General features: G+C 31.1%; 6 protein-coding genes across 6 annotated transcripts; 4 read left to right on the plus strand and 2 right to left on the minus strand.

Annotated features, from left to right (window-relative positions):
* Position 1: 1 nt before the first annotated feature.
* On the minus strand, positions 2-1265 carry BX663DRAFT_491498 (Yip1 domain-containing protein). Its single transcript, XM_051525079.1, has 6 exons — positions 975-1265; positions 820-898; positions 694-736; positions 371-627; positions 237-295; positions 2-156 (listed from the first exon to the last, which is right to left on the minus strand). Exons 1-6 carry the CDS (start codon positions 1236-1238, stop codon positions 100-102), a joined length of 759 nt encoding a protein of 252 aa, XP_051387611.1. The 5' UTR covers positions 1239-1265; the 3' UTR covers positions 2-99.
* A 231-nt stretch (positions 1266-1496) lies between these two features.
* BX663DRAFT_547325 (Alg9-like mannosyltransferase family-domain-containing protein) lies at positions 1497-3841 on the minus strand (the record flags this gene model as incomplete). The annotated part of the gene is made up of 5 exons (XM_051531001.1): positions 1497-2444; positions 2556-3070; positions 3165-3324; positions 3387-3663; positions 3729-3841. 5 exons carry the CDS (start codon positions 3839-3841, stop codon positions 1497-1499), a joined length of 2013 nt encoding a protein of 670 aa, XP_051387612.1.
* Positions 3842-4914: 1073 nt separating this feature from the next.
* Positions 4915-5733, plus strand: BX663DRAFT_463885 (rac protein; the record flags this gene model as incomplete). Its single annotated transcript, XM_051524004.1, has 4 exons — positions 4915-4949; positions 5001-5072; positions 5127-5307; positions 5362-5733. 4 exons carry the CDS (start codon positions 4915-4917, stop codon positions 5650-5652), a joined length of 579 nt encoding a protein of 192 aa, XP_051387613.1. The 3' UTR covers positions 5653-5733.
* A 2173-nt stretch (positions 5734-7906) lies between these two features.
* BX663DRAFT_445461 (4-aminobutyrate aminotransferase) lies at positions 7907-9915 on the plus strand. Its single transcript, XM_051523670.1, has 5 exons — positions 7907-8146; positions 8204-8360; positions 8463-8983; positions 9047-9786; positions 9872-9915. Exons 1-4 carry the CDS (start codon positions 7930-7932, stop codon positions 9649-9651), a joined length of 1500 nt encoding a protein of 499 aa, XP_051387614.1. The 5' UTR covers positions 7907-7929; the 3' UTR covers positions 9652-9786; positions 9872-9915.
* Positions 9916-10100: 185 nt separating this feature from the next.
* BX663DRAFT_528406 (uncharacterized protein) lies at positions 10101-11858 on the plus strand (the record flags this gene model as incomplete). Its single annotated transcript, XM_051530157.1, has 6 exons — positions 10101-10210; positions 10276-10736; positions 10872-11203; positions 11288-11497; positions 11577-11715; positions 11746-11858. 6 exons carry the CDS (start codon positions 10101-10103, stop codon positions 11856-11858), a joined length of 1365 nt encoding a protein of 454 aa, XP_051387615.1.
* Positions 11859-11933: 75 nt separating this feature from the next.
* BX663DRAFT_528407 (uncharacterized protein) lies at positions 11934-14816 on the plus strand (the record flags this gene model as incomplete). The annotated part of the gene is made up of 12 exons (XM_051530158.1): positions 11934-12052; positions 12622-12713; positions 12785-12855; positions 12919-13124; positions 13179-13329; positions 13745-13860; positions 13908-13912; positions 13963-14041; positions 14104-14148; positions 14212-14343; positions 14543-14624; positions 14691-14816. 12 exons carry the CDS (start codon positions 11934-11936, stop codon positions 14814-14816), a joined length of 1224 nt encoding a protein of 407 aa, XP_051387616.1.
* Positions 14817-15715: the final 899 nt, after the last annotated feature.

The raw sequence follows: 15715 nt of genomic DNA on the forward strand, positions 1-15715 counted from the left end.
TTTTTTTTTTTTTTAAAAAAAAAAAAAAAAGAATACACTTTTGTAATATTTAATATTGCATATAAAGACCCCTTTATTTACTCTGCATAATATTTAATATTAAGAAATCAAGACTAACCAAGATATCACAAAATAAAATAAAAATAAAGGGTAGACCTAATATTATTAAGAAAAAGAAAATGTCAATTGATTTACTTGTAGTATTTTGCATATAAATATATAAATGTATAATTTACAGCTAAAGCTCGACGGTTTTGTAAATTGACTTGTGAGTCTGACATAAATCCTACAGAAGCTATTGACACATAATGATTAGATATTTCTAATATTTTTATATACATATATGTATGTATATAAACTGTATATTTACCATAAGTTGACCATGCAAAAGTAATAATAGAAACAGGTAATCTAATCCATATAAAGCCTACAAAGACAGCAATGATAGCGGAAACAACAATAGGAAATAGACAATAACCAATAACACATACTGATTGAAAGAAACTAACAGCTCCACCCAACATTTTAGCATTTATTGTAACTATAGCTGCTCCTAACCAAACAATAACAAATACACCTGTGAATATAGCCACTGCTTGATTGTCAGGAGCTCTTAAACTCAAGACACTATAAGATAAATAAATAAGGATAAGTGAATGACTCATTTTCTTTTTCTTTTTTTTTATGCTTTACATGGCAAGTGTCAAACATAATAAAAGTGGACCCCAAAGATCCCCTAGATAAAGACATAAAAAAAAAGAATATACGTATACACAAAATCAATAACAGGTACCAATATACTAGTGGTTACCTTCTTACAGTCTCTTAATACTTGTCGGTCACCTTTAGGATGCAAAACTTGTAATAATTTATTTCCCACTTTTTTTAAATCTCGCGACTATTATTCTCACAAAAAGAAATAAGAAAAAAAAAATTAGATTTATACCATGTGTAATAATGTAATGTTGACTTACAATGGTTACAGTGACGGGCTCATCTAGAGTATCTTCCCCAGAATAGGTAGCAGCATGGTATTGAATGTTATTACTTCTAATGCTTTGTCCTATATTACCAGTGGGTAATGGTGATTGAGTTGTTGTTGATTGACCCGTCAAATCCAAATCTGGCTCAATGTAGGCGTTGTTGTCTTGAAAAGGATCTACTGTCGAATCAGCAAAAGGATTTTCATACTGTTCATTTCGATATTCCCCAGTGTTCAATTTGGTTGATGATAACATGATGAATAAAAAAATAAAAAAAAAAAAATAGAAAAATAAATAAAAGGGCCGAATATTAATGTGTAATAATTATGCTGTTTTTTTTTTTCATACATGTATAAATATATTTCCAAAAATAATAATTCGCATTTATTTATGACTGGGGAGAATAATAATCATACTACGTACAACGCTGGTTTTTATTATATGTGCGTGTATCTCTATATACAACTTTATTGATATTTTGTTTTGCATTATTTTATATAATTATTATGTAATTTAATCTAAGTTTTTACGCTTCAACATACAATAGTCTCCCCATGCTACACCAGGATTACCAGGTAACCAGAAGGCTCTTAATAATCGATTTGAATTCTCAGCATCAATGAAACTATAACAATACATAGTTTCCCAATGTTTATCATCTCTTACATAACGAGGCTCAAGTTCTGAGACAGATCGAAGAGGGAAATCAACATCTACAAGATAATCACAATCCTCTTCTTTAACATAAACACTAGGATCTTCCTTATTCAGATCATTAAAGCCTTCGGGAGCAGTACGAGCACCATACCAACCAAAGACACGACGTCTATAATAATGCTCTTGTCCTTCCATTTCATAAATACCAACTCTAATATCTTCTTCAAATTCCTTAGGTAATTGTCCATCAAAGTTACTCTTCAAGAATTGAATACGTGTGTCACTGGGCAAGAAAAATTGTGAAGGGAAACGATACCACTCCTTACCAACACATACGTTTTTCAATTTAAGGTCTACATTATTCATAAAATCTTCTTGAATGTAGTTGCGATTGACGAGTTGGTCAGGAGCTTGTTCTTTCCAAATAGAGCTGTAGACGACAAATGGGGCACGATAACGTGTCAAGAGAGCCAAAACACGAGAAATAGAGATGAGGCCATAGATAACCAAGATAACGATTGAGCTATAACGCAATGCATTGATACGAATATGGATATTGCTGGTCAAGGCGGTTGCTGCACGGTAAACCCAGCTACGAATCAAATAGATGGAAATAGCAGCATTTAATGCAAGTAAAGGATAAGCAACATACATGAAACGTTCTTCCTTATGTGCTTGAAGAGAAAAGACAATAAACCAAAGATAAAAGGGAACGAGCTTCAAACCTAAAACAACATATGGCCAGATAGCATCTAATTTAGTAGAACCAGGAATACGATTACGATCAATATAAGCAGTAATAAGCTAAAAAAAAATACAAAAATAAAATAAGAGATAGGTCTATAGATAATACATGTACTTGAAAGACAAAAAAAAAAAAAAAAAGAAAAGAAAAGAAAAGAAATAAAAACTTACAACGCAAACTGCAGAACCAATGGCCAAAATAAATACAATATTGAAGTTCAAAAGACCATTCACAATATAATGATACCAAGGTTCGGTTCCATAAAGATCAGGACCACGACCCTCAGAACCAAAGATATTATATTTGATGATATTCCAAGCAACTACTGTATATTGACGATATATCATTTGATCCATTAATACAAGAATAAAGGTCAAACCAGCACCACAAATAATAGCAGCTTCAAGTATACGAATAATACGTCTTAAACGCCAATGACCAGTAGGAAGAGAACGAACAACAGTGCCATCTTCTTGTACCATACTATCACGACCAAACACAAGGACTTCTTCAATAACAAATGGAATACCTATTAAAGCAGCAAATGGCCAACCTCCTAGAGCGCCTAAACCAATCCAAAATACAACCTTATATGTACGTGTAGCATCAACATCAGATACAGGTTTTAATGCATAAGAAAATGCCATAAATACACAATACATAGCAAATGTCGAAGGTAAATAGGCTTTTACAATTAAAATATTAGGAAAGAAAAAGAAGATAGATTAATACATTTCTCTCTCTCTCTTTCTTTCTCTTTCTTTCTCACTTTGTTTTACCTGTAGAGGCATTAAACATGCCAACAGAGAAAAATAAAATAGCAAATACATAATGACCTACATGGACATTAATCTCTTCGGTAATTGTACGATAAAATTTAGCTTCTACAAAAGAACATACACCAGCAAAGAATAAACGAATTAAATAAAAAGTTTGAAGCTAATGTATGTATATGTTTATTAGTCCTCAATTTCTAAAATGATTCCTTTTTTTTAATTTACCTTTGTAGATGCAATAATCTTTGTAACGAGACCAACTAAGGCATTTACAAAAATAAAAGCCCAACTTCTGATTTTATAAGCAGTTGAATATTCCCAAGTTTCTCTACCGTAGCCTTGTAATAAATAATGAGTTGGTTCCCAATAGTTGTATACTTCATCACAATCGTCTAAAATACGATATAATGCGGAAAAACAGCGTACAATGAGCAAAACACGAAAGGCAGTTAAAAGAGATAATGAAAAAGTATTCTGCTCGTTTCTTACAGCTTCAGCAGCTCTATACAGGAATACATTAAATAAATAATGTAAAAAAAAAAAAAGAAAAAAAAATAGGAATCTTACTTGATGGCATTGACATCACCAGCAGTTGAACTAGCCGCTAATTTAGCCTGTTGTGTTTGATTTTTAGCTTTTTTATTATTAATTGCTCGTGATCGTAATTGCGGTCCTGCCATCATGCAAAGAGCGATGTCAAAAGGATGATGAATATATATAAAAATATATAAGCTAAAGAACACGATTTTTTTTTTTTTTTTTTTTTTTTTTGATAAAATTCGCTGATTTAAAAAATATCATAGTATTGACGCCAAAAAATATTACCGTTGTCTTCTCGAATAAGAAAGTGAAACCGATAATCATCTTTAGCACGTTTTTATCCATTAATGATAGAAGGCCTTACTACTATTTCTCTTCAGTCATTAAATAACTTCGCAGTAACAATTCCAAAAATGCAGAAATTTATCATAAAAAGGTATTATTTTCTTATATGATGCATAAAAACATCATTATGATCCTAAAAGTGTAAAATACAAACATAGCTTCTATATAAAGACAATATTTCTTTTATACAAAAAAAAAAAAAAAAAAAAAAATATAAATATATATAAAAAAAGGCAACATATAAAAGACGTAATTGTGGTAATTTTGAATTATACACAGTACTTTGACAAAAAAAAATAATAATTATAGAGATTTTATAAAATACATAAAAATTTTGAAACAAGAAGTTCCTTATTGAGATATTTAATAAGAATTAATATATGAATAATGCTATAATAAATAGAAGAAGTTAAAAGTAATTAATATGAAAAGTCATTCTAGTTCTTCTTTCTTTTTTTTTAAAAAAAAGCCTCTTTTTATTATTGTTAACTTGGGGGAAAAGAGCTGAAGAATATAAGGTTAGAGAAACAAAAATATAATAGTTTTTTGAAATCCTTCACGTGTTTTATTATTTATTTCATTCTATTTTCATTCTATTTTCATTTATTTTCATTTTATTTTCATTTTTATTTTATTTTATTTTCATTTTTATTTCATTTTATTTTCATTTTTATTTTTATTTTTATTTTTATTTTTATTTTTATTTTTATTTTTATTTTTATTTTCATTTTCATTTTCATTTTCATTTTCATTTTCATTTTCATTTTCATTTTCATTTTCATTTTTATTTATTTTTATCTTTATTTTTATCTTTATTTTCATTTATCCTTTTTTTTTTTTTTTTTTTTTTTGAATACATCTTCACATTATGCAATCCATCAAATGTGTAGTTGTTGGTGATGGGTAAAATACTTATCGAGTTTATCGTTTATTATTAATTATTTTATAATTTAGTGCCGTTGGTAAAACATGTCTATTGATATCTTATACTACAAATGCCTTTCCAGGCGAATATATTCCAACTGTGTAAAATATAATAAACGATATCCATATTCAGTCATGATTAATTTACTATATTAGATTTGATAATTATTCTGCAAATGTCATGGTAGATGGAAAACCTATTAATTTAGGTTTATGGGATACAGCAGGTCAAGAAGATTATGATCGTCTTCGTCCGCTTTCATATCCTCAAACTAATGTTTTCTTATGTTGCTTTTCTCTCATTAGTCCTCCATCATTTGAAAATGTTAAAACAAAGGTACACATTTCATATTACACACATACAATTTCATAAACTAATCATCATAAAAAGTGGTATCCCGAGATCAGTCATCATGCACCAAACATACCCATCATTCTTGTTGGTACTAAACTTGATTTACGTGAGGATCAAGATACAATAGAAAGACTTCGTGAAAAGAGAATGGCACCCATCACCTATGCTCAAGGTTTACAAATGGCAAAAGATATTAATGCAGTTAAATATCTTGAATGTTCAGCACTTACTCAAAAAGGTCTTAAAAATGTATTTGATGAAGCTATTAGAGCTGTTTTATCACCTCCTGTTCAACCAAAAAGAAAGAAGGGCTGTCGTATTCTTTAACTTTATTTTATTATTACCACAACATATTACTATATGCTTTTTTTTTTCTTTTTTTTTTTACTGTCTATATATATACATAACATAAGCTGTTGTTACTGTCTTTTTCATTCTTTATTATTATTATTATTATTATTACTATTATTAGTGTTATTATTTTCTTTAATATATTCCTTTATTCTATATAACAGAAAAAAAAATATGCTGTGATGTATAAATATTTGTATTTATGACAGATCAAAATTAGATTATATATTTTTATATACACAACATGTATACGAATATAAATTTTGTATAACATTATTATCCCAGGATATACCTTTATCATAATAAAAGAGATAGGATATGTCAATACGTATAATGAAACAATAAGGGAATGGGTACAAAATAGATCTACAATTCCCTGAGAAGACGTTTAGACCTTACTACTTTTTATTATTATTAGTTTTAATACTGCAGTCTTTAGAGCTATGCACTAATGATCAATGATGGTCTATATATTGACAGAGAAGAATTCCAAGCTTTAGATAGACCTGAAATGTGGCCATAGACCTCCGATTCAGAAGATCGAATAAATTAAGGCTTAGATTTAGAGCTTATTAAAATAGTTTTATAAAATATATCAAGCCATATAATCAAAGAGGGGACTCGTGTTTAGTTTAACACATTATTCAAAAGTTAAGTAACCTCGTGTTGTTATTTATTTATTTACACAAGCGCTCTATCAGGTAAACAAATATAACTGTAAGAACTGGCTTACGTTATCACCTCCAACATCAACAACTATTTGATACCCTCCTACAGTAAAAAAGTTATTCCGAAACTTTATCCGAAGTAAATACAAAGATACACACGTATATACACATATAAATATATATTTCTTGAAGGATGGAGGACTTGAGTGATAGCAAACAAGTTCTATTTATAACTTCTAATCTTATTAACTAACTCAAGTGTAGAATCGATTGGGACCCTTTGCATATAAAATAACACGCAACAGTGGTCACTTTCATCCCTTATATAATTATTAGAAATTGCTAATTAATGACCCATTATGACGTGTAATTTACCCCTTAATATGATTGTGATTAATTATTGCAGGTTCTCAGACATGTTTAAGTATAATATATAGGCTTACCAATAGACACTATTCTATGTAAGATAGTATTATATATATATTCCATAGAATTTGTATACTTGTTCATAGTATAAATCTTCTTGTTGAACACTTGTTACTATACTTTCATATTTAGACGTAATATAATTAATTTAATTTAATATTTATAAGCGAGACTATTCTATCGTATACTACGTCCGATACATTCAAATTATTGCCAATATAGTAAAATATGAACAAATATGACAACCACAAATAGAGTATGATTTGACCATTTACTAACTACTCAATATATATGTATATAAATCAGTGTATATGTGCAGTATTGGATATTTTATCCTACCTATTCTTTTACAAAGATGATGAAATAGATACTCAATTCTTGGTTTATTCAAGAACGATATCATATATTTCTTACAATTATCTAATGATATATCTCTTATCTTGAACTAAAAAAAGGGGGTAGGACTTAATCAAATTGCTTCCTGAACGTATCTTTACACTTCCCCCCTGTCACCTTTCAAAATACACAAACAATGCTTTTTTTCTTTTTTAACTTGAAAAATTTCAATAGTCATACATGTCACTACAGGATATAGTAAGCTCTCCCCTGTTTATTACAGACTTTTATCTTTAGATCTCATATTATATTTACTAATACTACAATTTATTGAATATAGGGTAGATGAATCCCAAATAGTTCTCAGAATGACTACTTGGTGATTTATCTAGATTCTTGCTCTTGTAAGCTGCACAAATCTATTGAAGACTCACACATTCAAATTGGTTAAATCTTCTGCCTCTTCTATTAAATATACTTTACAAGCAAAGCAATCATCTAAATACATTATTCAACTGTATTATTGGATAGTTCCTTTATAGATAGAGGCAGTATCGTACAACATACATACATACATACATACATTTATATGCTATTTTAATAAAAATTGTAAATACACAACATTAGTAGAATGTACATCTTTGTTATATGATATCCACCATTTGTTCATGCAATGAAACTTAATTATAAATCATCTCTCCTGTTTAAGACATATTCCCACGCAGCTTTAAGACAAGTTTACTTTTTTTTTATTATTTATAATCGTTTTCTTTTCTTTTTATTAGTCTATTTTTTTTTTTTTTTTTTTTTAATAAAGGGAAATATGGTTTCAGGCTTATTTTATCAAACAGTTAAAAGTCAATATTCTAGAGCAGCCATTTCACGACCTCGTTATATATCTACACTAACCAACACATCTTTCTTCTCTGATGAACCATCAAGGCCACACGTAATAACACCTATTCCTGGTCCAAAATCAAAGGAAATCATATCTAAACTCAATCAATATCAAGATACACGATCTATCTTTTTTATTGCCGGTAAAAAATAATGCAATGATACACTATTTATATAATTTTAATAATATCATACAATAGACTTTAGTAAGTCAAAAGGAAATTATATCGTTGATGCGGATGGAAATACGTTATTAGATGTCTTTGCTCAAATTGCTTCTATTCCTATTGGATATAATAATCCTGTATTTTCAACTCTTTCTCAAGATCCTGCTTTTCAAATAGCATTATCTAACAGGTAAAAAAAAGGAAAAGAAAAAAAAAGGGGGGGGGAAGGGAGAGGTATACATATCATGTTTCTTTTATTCTCTCTCTTTTTTTTTTTTTTTCCATAAATTAGAGCTGCATTAGGAGTCAGTCCTAATAAAGATTGGATAGAGTCCATTGAAAAGGCATTTATGACAGTAGCTCCTAGAGGAATGACAAACGTTTTCACTGTCATGTGTGGCTCATGCGCAAATGAAAATGCATTCAAGACTGCTTTCATGTACAAGGCTGCAAAAAGAAGAGGGGATCGAGAATTTAGTTTGCAAGAATTAAGTTCATGTATGAAGAATGAAGCCCCTGGATCAGCTAATGATTTATCTATTTTAAGTTTTACTCAGGCCTTTCATGGTCGCTTATTGGGTTCCTTAACAGCTACGGCTAGCAAAGCTATTCATAAAATCGATATTCCTGCCTTTGACTGGCCAAAGGCAACATTTCCTCAATTAAAGTATCCATTACAGGATCATGTGGAGGAGAATTCAAGAATAGAAGAAGAATCTTTAAAGGAGGTAGAGGAATTAATTGTGAATGCGAAGAAACCTGTGGCTGCTGTGATTGTTGAACCCATTCAAGCAGAAGGTGGTGATAATCATGGTAAACACTCTTTAACCACAACCCCAATATTTGTACTTAATATATCTTCATCTTATCTTATAGCTTCACCTAACTTTTTCAGAAAACTTCAAGAAATCTGTCAAAAAAATGACGTTTTATTGATTGTGGATGAAGTTCAAACAGGTGTGGGTGCGACGGGTACATTTTGGGCACATGAAGCTTGGCATTTACCTGACCCCCCGGACATCGTCACTTTTTCTAAAAAATTTCAAGCAGCTGGTTTTTACCTCAATCCTCGTCTTCGTCCTAGTCAACCTTATCGTCTTTATAATACTTGGATGGGAGATCCAGTACGTGCTATGCAAGCAGCTACTATTGTTCAAGAGATCAAAGATAAAAACCTTTTACAAAATGTGAGAGACGTTGGCCATTATTTACAACAAAATTTACTAGAGTTGCAACAACAACAACAACAAGCAATGACTGCTACAACATCTATTATCACTCATGTTCGCGGTCAAGGTATGTTTATTGCCTTTGACTTACCTGATTCAAGTCAACGTGATTCTTTCTTGTTGAATATGCGTCAAAGAGGTATTCATATGGGTGGTTGTGGCGAACAAACTGTTCGTCTTCGTCCCATGTTGACTTTTCAAAAGCAACATGCTGATATCTTATTAAATACTATGGCTCAATTATTGAGATAGTATTATTATTTGGAGGTAGTGGTCATTCTCTTTATCGTCGGAAATTTAAAATCATACATGATAATAAATACGATTAAACATTATAAATTAAAATTTATAAAGCGCATAATATCTTTGTTATATTGGATTGCCTAGGTCAGTTCAAATTATGTAAAAAAAAAAAAAAAAAAAAAAAAAAAAAATATCTAAAAAACCCTCTTACGGGACAAGAGGTAAAAAGGTAAAGGAAAGGAAGATCAAGACTTTTACTGTATTTACAATTTGAATACAGGCGACGTTAGTTTTTTTTTTTTTTTTTTTTTTTTTTTTTTTTTTTTTGCAAGGACTTATCTGTTAACGAAAGAAAATCCCTAGCTAACTATATCTATTCGTTAAAGCTGAAGCAGAAATCCGTATGACTGTTATCGGTCGAAAAAAAAAATCAACATTTTAAAGAGATTGTACAAAAGATGGAGTTGTTATGGTCTAGCTATCAAGCATTAAGCTGTAACTCGGAAGATCTGTACTCTCAATTACATCAATTCTTTAAATGGCTTTTTTTACCTTCAGCAAAAAATAAGTGAAAAGGTGTACATGATGAAAGAAAAAAACAGTCACCGTTGCCACCAAGTCCTACATTTATAGGAAGTTAAAAGAACTAACGTTTACTTCAATACTCAATAGACGAAGCTTTAAATCTTTGCAGGAACAAGTCCTGCAAAGCATTAATTCAAATGTTCCACTTATCCTTGGGCGGAAATTATCCAAAATCAAGCCTCATTTATCTGCTCTGGAAACGTTTGTCACAAGTGTCAAGTCAAGAATTACTGATGGAACATTCACGCCTGAAAAAAAATATACGGATAAATGTGGCTACCGGTTTTTCACTCTATTACCGATCTATTCATTTGAAACAAAGTCGGTCCAAATAATAGATGCCACAGCTTTTTGGCGACTCGTGAAGAAATCTAATATTGAAAATTACCCAAAAAGTACTAAAACCAAATCGGATCTATCAGATTTCTACTACAAGCTTTTTGACTTTTCCAAACTGGGATTTCGCTCTCGAAGGGAGTCTTTCACTAGGAAGAAAGCAGTTCAAGTAAGTCAATTCTTCAGTTGTATTGAAATATAAAAGTATTGGTTTAGTCTGGTTTAATTTAATTAATTAATTAATGTATAGAAACGTCGTGCTTACTGATGGGTATTCTATTTCTTTTCTTTTTTCTCGAGTGGTAAAGGGAAAAAAAAAAAAGAAGTTTCCGTAGAAAAACAACCAATTGACTTTCTTAAAGATATTGAAAACGGCTGTACTGTCTGGGGAGTAGACCCCAGTGTCAATACAATCTTCACCGCTGTAGATACATCTGGGAGGCAAAGGACAACCAGCTTAGACGAATATTACCATTTATGTGGTTATAATGATGCAACGTTTATACGAAATCAGCATCAAAAGCAACACATGGCTGAATATTCGAAAATATCAAACTGGAGCTCATTGAAGACATTGAATATCAAAGATTTTATTAAAGCATACAAAGAAAAACTCGCGTTATATGACGATATTAAAAAAGTATTATAACGAGAATAATTGGTAAGTGTTTAGACACTATAATAGTTTGCTTGATCACTTACAAAAGAGAAACTTTATAGGAAGTCCAAACTGAAATTCCAACGTTACGTGAAGAAACAAAAAGGTGTGCATGAGATTTGCAAGAGGTTCGTCTATAACAGCAGCAAATGTCATCAGAAGTCATCTACCGGTGTAAAGTCAGTTATTAATAATATAAGCAAATTCTATCCACCTACCCTGACCGACCATAAAGAAAGGCCAGTAAAAACGATCATTGCTTTGGGCGATGGTGTGGTTTAATACTAGTTTACGAGGCAACAGGTCGTCACCGGTCAGAACTATTACAAAAGCGTTGAAGAGGTATTTTTGACAGCAGTTAGAAGTAGTAATGGTTAATGAATACCTCACTAGCCAAATCTGCAACAAGTGCAAAATTAGAAATGTCAAGAATGTGGTGACCAAAAAATCAAAGCGAAGAGTACACACAATATTACAGTGTCAACAAAACACTTGTAATATTGTGTGAAATCGCGACATTATAGCAGCTCACAACAACTTGTACTTGTTTTTATTTGCTTCGAAAAACAATAATCAGCGTCTGAGCCAATTCAAGCGTAAAGACGCAACCACCGATGAAACATCCCCGTATGACTGATTCGACTCTCTCATACATCCGTACAGTGTAAGTTCTATACATATATATATTTTTTTTTACTTATACTATTATAAAATGCTTACTTGCAAAGTTTGCTCAATACCATTCAACAAACCAAGTTCTCTTAGAACTCATCAAAGAGATCAGCATTCGTCATCTGCTCAAATTACACTCTCAGGCAAAAGATTATTATTGTTTTATTAGATTAATATGCATGCGATCATTTGATCATTATAGCTAATCTGTGAGTCAAAAAAGGGGAAAAGAAACAATATAGAATAAATATATAATATATAAGAAAAAGTAGCTAAAAAAAACTTAAAGAATCCCGCTGAAAGAAAAAAAGAGAAGGGAAAAGAGACAAGAGAGAGCGGATGACTACTTGGTTTGACTTCATGACCATGGTCGGCCTCGCAGCGTGCGTTAATAAGTGTAACAGTGGAGGGTCCGAAACCAGAGGGTGCAATCCGTGAATCTTTCATTAGAGCCAGGACAAAGAGAGAGAAGAAGAAGAAAGAGATTTGGAAAGCCATAGCTGACCAGGATCAGGACCTGTACTGTAATCCCCTTCGGGATTACAGAGCTTGTCAAAGTGCCAAAGGAGAAGACAGAGATCAACCCAAAAGGGAGGACAGGAAGACGAAGCAGAGGAAGGGAGGGAGGAAATTACACTCTCAAGTGGTAAGTGCGATTTCCAAATGTTACTGCAAACTAGTTGAAATAACAATCTTTAAAACATAGGTGAAATTGTAAAGATTTTTAGAGAGAGTAACTCAAAATTTAAGTGCTTTTGTCGAAATTATTTTGAAACAGTTCGTGGCCTTCAGCGTCACTACAATAGAAAAAGATGTACAGGTATTAATATTTTATGTGGAATAAATAATATACCATCCGCTAATTATTTTTTTTTTTTTTTTTTTTTTTAGCTCCTGAGGATTTGAACTCATCTCAAGTTGAATCTTCACGATTGTCAACATCATCAACTTCAAGTAATATTGTAAAGTTATTTAATAAATATTTTGAATAGAATCGATACTCGCTCAACATAATTTTATTTCAGGGCGATAAAACCGTTGATGCTCGCTCTGATTCAGTTGCCTTTTCTTCTGCTAGCTCCGAAAAAATAAAATTAGTGACAGACCTCAGCTACAATGTCTTTGAGAGTTCTTATAAGATAATAAATAACCAAAAAAAATGGAAATTATGTTCAGGAAGAACTGTAGAAGATATTCTTTATGATTATGGGATAGAACAGGAACGAGAGAAGTAAAGTATCTTCTAAATCATTTTTTTATTTATCAATTTTTTTTTCTTAAACAGTGCTGTGCATTCATTTATCCTTGATAAATCCGACCCAGAGATGGAGAAGATTTTCACTGAACAAGAATGGGATGAAATCAATGATGAAAGTGATGTAGAAACTATGTCTTTGCCGAAGAACATACTTACTTTGATACAAGAAATGAATAAGGTAACAAACTAATAGTTTTTATTTTTGACAAAATTAGCAAGCAACTTGATTTTTTTTTATAGTCAGTGTGATATTTCTTCTAAAATATCAAATTAAAAATATTATAAAAAAAAAATAATATTAAGACAAAAAGAGTCAACGAGACTGAACAATAGTTCTAAAGTCAATTATTTTATTTATGAATTCAAATTGATGGGTATTTATAAGAATTGTTAAAGAGGTCTGAGGATAAGATGTGAATCAGAAAAGTGTTAGTTACGACTGAATAAGGTATGTTGTTGACAATGAAGTGTTAATGATTTTAATATTATTAGATAGAGCGGATCAAGAGAGAGTTAGGATAGAATTTCTCAAATAAATTTATGATCCGCATGTTTAATCATGAAACATGACATTATAAGTCAGCTCATGACAGTCAGACATCAGGGAAGTAAAAAAGGTTCTCTTAAAGTATGCAAAGATAAGATACTCCGATTATTCTTCTGAAAAAGGGTTTCATATCGATAAACTATGTTATGCAGTCAAATCGATGTAAGTTAATATTATCGAATTCAAATAAAAATTCTATTAACTAACAGATTAGGTTACATTTATACGAGAGAAACCCAAACCCTCTTCTGATGCGACAATAAGAACAATGGTACAATAGTAACGTTTGGGTTCCTATTATCGATAAATTGTTCGGCAACCTTGATGGAATCAATTGCATCAGGTATAATTAGCATTTATTTTATACTATGCTTCATCTTATTGTTTTAATTAATCATTTTATAGAGACAACAAGTCATCTTTCTCAAGCCGCAAAAGAAAGAGAGAGGCGTAAGAAAAAATTGAAAGAAAAAAAATGGGGCATAAACCCGACATGATAATTTGCGCTGTAAGTGAAGGGAATAAGCCGTTGGAATTTGGTGCGTGTGAGGCAGCATCCTTTTATGATGATACAATGGGAAAAAAGTATAATTATGAATCAAGGCTGAAGCTTCCGAAAATTCTAAAAGACATGCTCTTCAATTTGTGTGAGCACGTTGACTGGGACAAAAAAAAAACAAAAGAAATTGAAGTTGTTGGATATGTCCAAAGTGGTAGGCATTTTATTATTTTTCTAAAAAAAAAATATTATATATATTTTTTGCTAAAGACAATTGGCACTAGGTTTAGTCATTGAATTCATCACGCTCAATCATCCCAAGGGATACACATGTTGCTTGAATAGATCGAAAAGCTATGAAATTAGCTCTGACTTGAACTGCTTCGTGAAAACGTTAGAAGTATTAACTATATCTTTGACCATGAAGGTAAAAACATTTTTTTTTCAAGTAAAGTAATGTACAAGCAAATTAATGTTAAAATTTTAATGCAAGTTCCGGCTTGAAAGAAGCATAAAATTGATCAAAAACCCAACGATAGATATCTCCTCCTTTGAATTCAAAAAACCTTCCACTCCAACCCTCCCAGCTTCTATACAACCCTACCCTCACCCTAAATGATTGAATAAAATTAACTCTCATTACTCTAATTGTTTCATTAAAGTTGCGCTAACTTTTACCACTTCAAAAGAATCGTGAGTACTGTACGATTAAGAATTATTTTTTTATAACAAAAAATTTTTTTTATAACAAAAATTTAAACAACCCATGTGAGCACATAATACTGGCGTATTGGATTGCCCGGGTCAGTTCAAGAAAGGATAAAGTGTACTAAAAAACCTTTTGATAGGCAAAAGGGTAAAAAAGAAAGAGAAGGGAAGAGGAAAAGCAAGATATATCAATAAATACTAGATTCAGGGTTACGTAGCCAGTTTACAAGTTTTGTACCAAGGGGGCGTGAGTACTGTACAGTGCTTCCACTCTCAAATGGAACATTTTTTGAAATTAGTGGCACATTTTTTGAAAATAAATTGGAATACTCAATCAATTAAATTAAGACAAAATTTGAACTTAATTTGGAACACACTGTGAACCCAATCTAAACGCTTTTGAAATTTGTATGGAACAATTTATTTAAAAAAGGACTTTGTTTAAGCAGTCTTCGAAATGGTTTTTAGAGTGTTGAGTAATGTTGACAAGATGAGATAAAGGGACAGCATTACATGCTTCAGTTATTCTTTGCGCGAGTGTTTCAGACTCCATAAGCTGATTACGCTTTACCTTATGCTTAACTATAACCCAAAACTGTTCAATCGGATTTAACTCTGGAGAGTATGGAGAAAGATATACGCATTTATAGTTTTTTTTTCTATCCTCTACCATCTGATTTACTTCGTTTGATGAATGGATTGGAGCATTATCCATGATAAGATAAAAACCTTTCATTTCAGGATTTCTATCCATAATGTCCAGTGTCTCTCTTATAAATTAAGATAACGACCAGTTGTTGTGCCTTTAGT

Source organism: Cokeromyces recurvatus, assembly GCF_025118155.1.
Source record: "Cokeromyces recurvatus strain NRRL 2243 chromosome Unknown BX663scaffold_1, whole genome shotgun sequence".
Classification (NCBI taxonomy): Eukaryota; Fungi; Mucoromycota; class Mucoromycetes; order Mucorales; family Mucoraceae; genus Cokeromyces; species Cokeromyces recurvatus.